We start from the raw sequence: 10,014 nt of genomic DNA on the forward strand, positions 1-10,014 counted from the left end.
CAACTCAGAGTCAGTGTCGGCTCCCATGGGGTTGACTAAATCCAATTCAAGGGACTGTGAATATAGACTTCTAAAACCATAGCTGATGAGCCCCCACCAATGTGGTTTTGCTATTTAGTAAGTAGGCACAATCATTTCAAAGCAAAGACATGGTAGAAAAATGAACTTCACAGCAACTTGCCTACAAAGCTGAGGCCCACTTTCCTGAATGAGTGTGCTGTGAGTGGGAAGAATGGATGCCCATAGAGAGGCTTGAATTGGACACAGGTAGCTTACAGACCTTATGCCTCAGTCAGTCTCACCTTACTCAGTTAGATGGGGGAAACAAGAACAGAAGTGGAAAGAATCCATGACATTACATTCTATGTGTGGGGGGGGAACACTATCTAAACAGATAAAAATTAAGAATATATGCCAAGTATATAAAAAGCAATCGATTCTACTGAAGAAATGTAACAGAGCCTTAAAAATAGTCCAATAAAAACATTATTAGATGGGGATGCAGAAAAATGTGAAATCATTCTTAAAGTAGGTTTTCCTTTAACAAGAAGTAAGAAGTTAAGATTTAGTCACTATTAATTTATTCATAAACTTATTAAATATTAAATTTGTTTATTAAGATGATATATTCTATTTTGATGTTAATTATATATAAATAATATAATTCTATTATAATTCATATATGCTATTAAATTTATTCATTTGTTGGTTGAATTGAGATTCAGCTTATAATAAAAATTTATCAATGTTACAAGGGCAGCAAAAAAATAAATATCAATGCTGGTATCACCAGCAATGCCCTTAGACTTCGACTAAGAGCAGCCTCTGCATTGTCTGATCTTGGACCAAATCCCGGATAGGAATCAGTTGATATGGGCTGAAATCTAGGAAAGTGATAGGTCTGCTGCCCTCTGCCTGGGCCACACCTCATCTGGAGATGACTGCATTTGGTTTGGGGGGGGTCACATCTTAGGTTCCATGGCAGGGTCAGCTGAAGGAACTGGGGTTGGTTAGGCTGGAGAAGAGAAGACTCAGGGGGACATGACAACTGTCATCAAGGCTTCTTGGGGAAAAAAGGCCTAGACTTCTCCCTAGAAGACATTGTAACATTGTAACATGGGTGGCTACTGTAACAGTCCCACCAATATGGTGGGATCTCAGGAAGTTACCCCTAATTGGAGCAGGCGCCTCAGGGAGAGTGGGCTCCCTCTCACAGCAGACCTTTGAACAGAGGCTGACGTCCACGAATGTGGGAGAAAGAATTCTTTCGGGTTTGGATTAGGGGGTCTCGTGTCCCTTCCAAAGGCAAGATTCTGTATACATATAAGTTTGTACAATTCTGTGTGTGTGTGTGTGTGTGTGTGTGTGTGTGTGTGTGTGTGTGTTCATGGAAGTTAGGAGAAAATAGAATTTGAATCAACCTCTCAAGAAGTGATGGATGTGTTATAATGGAACTCACACAGTGACCAAGTCAAAGGAGATGGGTTTAAATTCGGTTCTTTCTGGAATTACTTCCCAGAAAGGAATAAAAGCAATAAGTAAAAAATAACCCTCCCATTAGTTACTACTTACAGGTGACTCTAGTCATTCAATTTCTCATCTGTAAACTTATTTGTAAGGATTTTATTTGACTTTAAATTCTTTAAGACCATATAGCTTTGCGGAAATCAGGGAAACTGATTCCCTCTTGGTTCTGGCTTAGAGAGATTCCAGAATCTCTTAACATTGAGACCCACCCTCCCTCCATCTCTTCCCTCCCTCCCTCCCTCCCTCCCTCCCTTCCTTCCTTCCTTCCTTCCTTCCTTCCTTCCTTCCTTCCTTCCTTCCTTCCTTCCTTCCTCCCTCCCTCCATCTCTTCCCTCCCTCCCTCCCTCCCTCCCTTCCTTCCTTCCTTCCTTCCTTCCTTCCTTCCTTCCTTCCTTCCTTCCTTCCTCCCTCCCTCTCTCCCTTCCTCCCTCCATCTCTTCTCTCCTTCCCTCCCTTCCTCCCTCCCTTCCTTCCTTCTTTCCTTCCTCCCTCCTTCCTTCCTTCTTTCCTCTCTCTCTCCCTACCTCCCTCCCTCCCTTCCTTCCTCCCTTCCTTTCTTTTCAACATTTACAGTCTTGTTACACATATTTCCATAATAGTCATGCTATAAAAAAGGAATCAGAAAAAAAGGGAAATTGTTTGATTTTGATTGCAAATGACACTGAGGATAACTGGGTGGCACGGTGGATAGAGCACCAGCCCTGGAGTCAGGAGGACCTGAGTTCAAATCCACACTTAGACACTTAATAATGACCTAGCTGTGTGACTTTGAGCAAGTCACTTAACCCCATTGCCTTGCAAAAACGAAAGAAAGAAAGAAAGAAAGAAAGAAAGAAAGAAAGAAAGAAAGAAAGAAAGAAAGAAAGAAAGAAAGAAAGAAAGAAAGAGGAATGAAGGAAGGAAATGATACTGAGACATTTCCAAGATCACCCAGGGCAGAGCTAGGTTTCTCAGCCCCTCCTTTGAGTCCAAACCCAGGGCTCTGTATCCTTTCAGACCTCTGTCCTTATCCCCAGTGGGTTATCGAGTACCTGCTCAGTGCCTGGCCCTCTGGTAAATGATGGTGATCCTATAACAAAAGGGAAGTGTTCTCTGACCTCAGGAAGCTTGGGTTCTGCTGAGGAAAATCAGCATTCAATATCTATATTTTCCCTTCCGAATGTTGTCTCCCTCCCTTCCCCTATTCTCAGTGAGCCATTCCTTGGAGCAAATAGGAGGAAATACAGGAAAACACAAAGCAAAACAATTCAGTAAAGATAATAATAGTGGTCAGTATTGACATAGCCCTATAAGGTTTGCAAAGTAACTTTAAATATGTTGTCTCGTTTGGGTCTCACAACAACTCTGTGAAGTCATGTGTGATTATTACCCACATTTTACAGAGAAGAAAACAGATGGAGAAAGAGAGACAGAGACAGACGAGAGAGAGAGAGAGAGAGAGAGAGTTTTCCTACAGCAAGATTCAAACTCAGGTCTTTCTAACTCCAAATGATCCCTAAGATCCTTTCAGAACTGATGATATTCTGATTCTATGTTCCAACAATTGGCATTCTTGCCAGTCTCTTATTGCAACCTATCATCCCCCTTCACCATCTCTTTTCATAGGCTTCACTCCTCAATGGCTCTCTCCGCTCAGTTCTGCCTCTTGGAATCCCTGTCTTTGTTCAAACATGGAAGGGGGTGGGGGAAGATAATGGCGGCTGGTGTCTTGGGGTTAGTTGGGGCTGGGAGGAGCATGCAAGTGATTTTTGGAAATTATCCATTAGACACACTCTTCAGGGATGCTCAGCCTGGATGGCCACTTTTTCTCGGCCCTTCTTTTTTCCCTGGTGGCATATTTTACTTCTGATCTTCAGACTTCTTCATTGGAGTTGGGTATCAGTTGGCTCGCACTTACCCTCCTGAAGTCGCAGAATAATTTAACATCCTAAAAGAATAAAGGTTCTTCACTACCAGAGCCCCAAGGATGGGCTGCATTGGAGACAAAAGGCACTGGAGCTCCTCCAACTCTAAGATGGTGCAGATCCATTGGGAGGGCCATTCTGTTCTCCTCTAAGTCATTTGAACTGGTTCCTTGTAAGAAAAATCTGCATTAGGAAGGTGGTTGATTATTCTCTTGTGATTCTCCAGGGAGGTCAGACTGCGCTGATGCTGGGGGTGAGCCATGATAGAGGGGACATGGTAAAGGCCCTGCTGACCTGTCGTGCTGACGTCAACCTTCAGGACCATGATGGAACGACAGCCCTCATGGTGGCTGTTAGCCATGGCAACACCGACATGGTGAAACTGCTCCTGGCTCATCCAGGCTGTGATGCCACCTTGACTGACAAGGTGAGAGGGTGATCTAGAGACTGTTTGAGGATGTTTCATAATGAGCCAGGCTAAGAGGAGGATGGGGGAACTATATTCAAGTATGGTTCCTTGGGAATCTCCCTCCATATGGCCATCAGGAAACATTTCCAGAAGGTAGAGGCTCTTGAGCTAAGGCTGGGAGGGAAACAGAACCCAAGGCCACCTGTCCAATCCAAAAGTCACCTAAAAGGTGGCCCACATGACTATATATTCACCACACACTTTGATGTACCTCATTTCAAACCAAACCTGTTGTTTTTTCACCCACATGTAAAGTAAACTAGGGACTGGGAGGAGCACCTGGTGCGAAGATCCTGTTTCTAGAATCCTAATCAGTAACATCTGAATTTCCTCCAAATTTCTTGTCACACTTCCCTGGGATCAGATGGCATCCTTTTTCCTCCCCACCAACCCCCCTCCCCCATTTGTCTGTAGATTCCAAATACCTGGGTTTGACCCCAGCTCTGCTAGGGAAGTAATTAAAGGGCCCACACCATCCCCAAATGAATGTTGGGGAGGGGCAGAGAGGGGCTGCTGCCAGGAAAAAATGGCGCCTTTCCTAAATATTAGACTGCTCTCCCCTGGAGCCACACAAAAGGGGCTGTGTTAACACGATGCAGCCCGGCCAGCCCTGTAATCAGAAACAGCCCCTCTACTGGCTGACATCAAAGCACTTTGCCAGCAACGAGGCCCCCCTTAGAGGCAAGGGATTGATAGGGGACTGGGGAGGGGAGATCAATGCAGCAGTTCCTTCCTCCTGAATTGGCCTCCCTTTCCTGGAGGGCAATGCAGATGGGCTAGAAGCCTGAGATCACAGAGTCAGAGAAAGAAGAGACCTTTGCCATGTATTCCTGACCTGCCATTTTCTAGAAGAGGAAGCTTAGAGGTCAAAAGGGTCCATGACTTACCCAGGATCAAATAGCTAGCCACTGTCTGAGGTGAGATTGAGATTCTCCCAAGTCCCATGCTCTCTTCATTGTCCCCCACTACTTCTAATTTTCAGGGTGCTATAGGCGAGGGAGACAGCTAGAAAAAGATGAACTCACCACCCATAACCACTCAGTCCCAATTCCCTAATATTAGGCAGTACTTTTCAACAAGGAAAGAATTAATTTCTCATTTTTCCCCTTTAGGCTGGCCACACGGCCTTGTCCATGGCCCTGGCGTCACCCGCCCACGGAGAGATTGCTGAACTCTTGTGGGCCCACGCAGAGCAGGGCAGGTCCCTTGGGCCATAAGAGAGTTCCAGAGAAGCTGGCACCCCTAAACAAAAGGATCGTTGTCGGACTCCTCCATCCCAGCCACGTTTGGGGGGGGGACATAATTTGGAACTCCTTCCCCAGCCTTCTTGAGGGGAAGAACTGTGCCAGCTCTGCCTCCCCATTCTTGATGTATCATTATGCTTATAGGGCGCTTCATAGTCTTCACAAGGCCTGGCCCCAGCAAGGGCAGGGGCTGCAGGACAGGAGAGGGTATCGTTCCCTGCGGTTTTGTTTTTTTAACACATTACTCTTGATTCTGTATCTCTTATTAGCACAAAGGATCCCCAAGGCAAGCTGCAGGAGCTCATAGCAAAGCAATACTTTTTACATGAAACTGAAAGAACTGTGTCTTTGTTCTGCCCTTCGTCTTCTTTCTTAAACTAATTAGATAAGAACTGGAGTGAATGCATGAAAGTATGGAGAGAGGGAGACCTGAGTTCGAATCTTTCCTTTGGCATATGGATTCCATGACCTTGGGGAAGTCACTTACCTCTTGGGCTCCCAGACAGCCTTCGGAGTCTAGAAGTGATAGATGAGCTGTCATGATAGATGGTGGTCTGGCTGAATGAATGCACTTATATGTATCAGCAAACACATAGGTCTCCATCATAAACAGAACCGTAGATTTAGAGCTAGGCGTTGTCTCTGTGTGTATGCTCAGAAAAACACATATGTCTCCATTATATTGCAATTACATTACAATTCCCATCAGATTGGAGATTTAGAGTCTGACCCTTTTCTGATTTTACAGATAAGGAAACTGAGGCAAGCAGGGTTAAATGACTTGCCTGGGGTCATATAGCTGAAACTGGATTTCAACCCATGCCACCTGACCCCCAAGACTAGCTACCTATCCAGTATATTATATGTATGTGGGTTTGTGTGTAACTAAAATATAAATCTATGTGTATCTATGTGGGTATGTACACACATGTTACTGAATAGAAGGACTCTCTCTGGTGCACAGCTTTGGGGCCGTCAAAGGTCTACATTTAAGTCTTTCCTCCGGTCCATACTGGCCACATGATCCTCGGCAGATCCCTTGCCTTTTGTTGCTCTAAGGCAACTTTCTAAGACTATAAAAAGTTGTCAGTCTACATCAATGGAGAGAGGCTCCACAGTGGGAGTTCCCTACAGTGATAAAATCACTCCCATACCTGTTCATGTGTGTGGATGCGCATGCGTATGGGTGTAGTCAATCAACAATCCTTTATTAATCACTTACTCTAAGGCAGGGAAGAGGCCGTAGTCAATCATTGAGTCATTTCGCTCTTGTCTGCCTCTTCATACTGCATTTGGGATTTTCTTGGCAGAGATACTGGGGTTGTCTGCCAGTTCTTCTCCAGTCCATTTTACAGATGGACTGTAAACTGAGACAGATAGGATTAAGTGACTTGCCCAGGCTCACATAGTGTCTGATGTCGGATTTGAACTCAGAGTCATCACTCTATTCCCCTGTAGCGCCCCCTAGCTGCCTGTTGAAAATAGGCTAAGAGTTAGAAAGACCTTCACTGAGGTCCTTCTCGGACAAATCCTGGGGGGATTGACTACATCTCTGAGGGTCTTAAGCAGCTCTAAGATTCTACATGGCAGGGCAATGATTGATTTGCATGGATAAAGAGGAGTCCAAAAATATTATATACATGCAAGCTTCTATACACATGATAATATCATTTACATAGCACTTTCGGGTTTGCAATGTACCCAAATATTATCTCATTTTATCCTCACAACAATCCTGGGAGGCAGGTGCTATTATCTCCATTTTACAGATGAGGAAACTGAGACTAAGAGGCTAAGTGGCTTGCCCAGGCTTACCTAGCAAGGATGTGGCAGAAGTGAGATTTGAATAAAGGTCCTCCTGACTGAGTATACTTGGATTTGAATGTCTGGACAGGTTTAGGCTTCTCTGAACCAGTATCCAAAAAGGCTGGTGGAGTGGAGGCTGTGGTTCATGGGACCCTACATGGAGGTGGGGCCGAACTAGAATCATCAAATTCAGACAAGGCAGGAAGCCACAAAGGTACCCATTCCAAGCACATGGGTGTTATGCTTTCCAAATTCACCACTGCCATATGGCTCTTATTTTTTCCAATTAAATCAGAATTACCCAGAAAACTCAATCCATCCAAAGCCACTGTGTCTTTATATATATATAGAATACCTGGGCATGGTTGGGAAAGATCAGCTCCCCCTGACTGGCATAAGAAACCTATTAGTGGGAGAATTAACTTCCCCACCAGTTTGGGTTAGTCCCATTTCGGAAGCTTCCCCCAGCATTTCCTTGGGAACCATTTCTGATGATCGTTTCTGGTTTCTCCTCCCAGGGGCCCCATGGCTGAACATCTGCTCTGAAGTTCCAAGCTCCCTTTATCCAAGGCCCTGCCCCTACCCCCTCACATAAAACTAAGCCTCTATTGCAGCAGATTTGCCAGAAGGGGCTTTTTTGTCCTCAGTCTTACCTTTCCCCATTTTACCTGCTGCTTGCTTTCCAAGTGGCCATCTATGGAGTCGTAATAGACTACAGATATGGGACCAACATTCAAAGGCATCAAAAACTATAATCACTTTTTCTGGGTGAAAACTTTCAGCTGTCCCACCAAGAAAAGCATCCAAATGCTGGGATCAGCCATGGGAAACCCAGGAGTGGAGAGGCCTTGATCTGATAGTGTCACTCCGGATGGTCTCGGAGAAAGCTCTCCAACCACTCTGGCCTTGGATATCTAGAGAGAGAGGCGATCGTGATGGAAGGAATTGGCAAATTTTAACTTGGAGAAGGGAAAATCCTGGGGAGGACTGAAGAGCTGGCTTCCAAGTAATTGAAGAAAAGGTTCATAAACGTGGGATTAACTTTGTTTTGGTTGGCTACCTGGGCAGACCCAGGAATGGTGTGTGGGTGGAAGTTACAAATGGTCAAATTTAGACTGTTAAGAAGAAAAACTAAGGGAGGAGCTCTCCAGAAAAGACTATGGAGTGCATGTCCAAGTATTGGTAGAAGTGTGTCAGTTTGTGAGTGTGCGAATATGTATGTTGTTGAGTGTATGTTTGTGCCAGTGTGTGTGTGAATGTGTGTGTGTGTGTGTGTGTGTGTGTGTGCATGTATGTGGTTCTTTGTGTATTGGAACTGATTGGGCAGCATGGGAGATACTGGCACAGGACTGCTCAGTATGGTATGCCCTTATCAGAGAGGGGGCTGTGCTCCACGAGCAAGGCTGAATTGAAGCAGCTCAAAGGAAACATAAGATGCTAATTTTGGATTAGCCACCCCAGGTGTTCCCATGGACTATTTGTGCTGGACCAGTGGTAGAGCATTCTGGGCTCATAACGGCCTATAACATAGTGATGTCATTTTGGTCTTCAATAAGGAAGGACAAGAACAATTTTGTGTGTGTGTGTGTGTGTGTGTGTGTGTGTGTGTGTGTGAATGAGTGCGAATGTGGATGTGTGTGTTTGTATTAAGGAGATCTGACAGAACTCTTAGGACTCTATTAGGGCAAGAGTTTTACCATCTTGATAATAGAACTCTCAGTATCACTCACTCAGAATTAATGGTACCAAAGCCATTGTTGAATATCTCTTTCTTGCCCTTCATACAGATGTCACATACATGTTTGCTAGCCTTAGATGACTGGGAGAGAGAATGAGGCGGACAACTTTGCACTACTCTGCCTCACTTCAATTCACTCGAGGCATGGGTCCTCTTGGAAAGCAAAGGGTGAACAACATTTCAGAAGCAAAATTCCATTTTCCTCTCTCTAATCAATGCGGCTCAGCCTTCCCCTAAGAGCTAACATGTATCTCATGCTTTTAAGTCTGAAAAATACTGTGCATGCAGCAGCTCTTATCCCATTTAACAGTTGAGGAAACTGAGACTGAGAGAGGTTAAATGCTGTATCCCATTGTCGTACAATTAGAAAGCATCTAAGGTAGGTTTTGGATTCCAGTCTTCTCCCTCACTCCCTCTCCAGCCACCTCAGCTGCTTCCCCATGAGGCTTCTTGATAAAATGTCTTCTCTGGGGTGGCTAGGTGGTGCAGTGGATAAAGCACCGACCCTGGAGTCAGGAGGACCTGAGTTCAAATCCGACCTCAGACACTTAATAATTACCTAGCTGTGTGGCCTTGGGCAAGTCACTTAACTCCATTGTCTTGCAAAAAACCTAAAAAAAATATAAAGTTGATAAAATGTCTTCTCAGTATTAACTATTCCATTTGAAAAAAAGGTCTCCCTTGGAAAAAAGGCTACTGATAGTATTTGCTTTGGGTCTAAATGGAGTCGTCTACAGTGTCAATCCTGCAAAATGATAACTCTAAGTGTTTTCTTAAATTTGGTCCCTTCAGCAAGTCATTCTTTGGGCACAAAGCCCACATTTTATTCTCTGCCACAAAAGCCTTTGATTTCCAAGGACAACAGACATGGCTCTCCTATCACTGTCCAGAAATGAGCTGGCTTCGATGATGTCTTCGAACGAGGAGACTCTTGAAGTATTCAAAAGAAGTAAACTTTGTCAAGCTCCTCTTCTCTCTGATGTCACAGGAATTTCTATTCCCAAATTCAGTTCCCTCAAAGGAGTCAGTATGGGATTTTTCAGAGGCAAGGAAATCTTATTACTATTGCAAGACTTGAGAGAAAGAGAGAGAGAGAGAGAGACAGAGAGAGAGAAAGGACAGGGAAGAAGGGAAGGAGGGAGTAAGGGGAGGGGAGAAAGAGGAGAGAGACTTGCTTTCTCTTTGAGACATTTAATGAGAAATATAATTTTATGGTTCCATGACTAAAATGTTAATATGTCACAACAGTCCTTGAATCACCCTTGTTTTGTCCCCTTAGAATGTCTCAGGTGGCAGAGTAGACATAAACATGAGTGTATAAACCAT

The 10,014-nt window shown here is 44.4% G+C and overlaps 1 protein-coding gene across 1 annotated transcript in view; it reads left to right on the forward strand.

The window, feature by feature from the left end:
- KANK4 (KN motif and ankyrin repeat domains 4) overlaps positions 1-9,809 on the forward strand; it is a 136,432-nt gene extending 126,623 nt beyond the window's left edge. Inside the window, exons 10-11 of the mRNA XM_074221282.1 lie at positions 3,658-3,858; positions 5,013-9,809. Of these exons, the coding sequence (XP_074077383.1) occupies positions 3,658-3,858; positions 5,013-5,117 (306 nt within the window). The 3' untranslated portion in view covers positions 5,118-9,809. The remainder of the gene's footprint in view (positions 1-3,657; positions 3,859-5,012) is intronic.
- Positions 9,810-10,014: the final 205 nt, after the last annotated feature.

This window comes from Macrotis lagotis, chromosome 2, assembly GCF_037893015.1.
Source record: "Macrotis lagotis isolate mMagLag1 chromosome 2, bilby.v1.9.chrom.fasta, whole genome shotgun sequence".
NCBI classification, from domain to species: domain Eukaryota; kingdom Metazoa; phylum Chordata; class Mammalia; order Peramelemorphia; family Peramelidae; genus Macrotis; species Macrotis lagotis.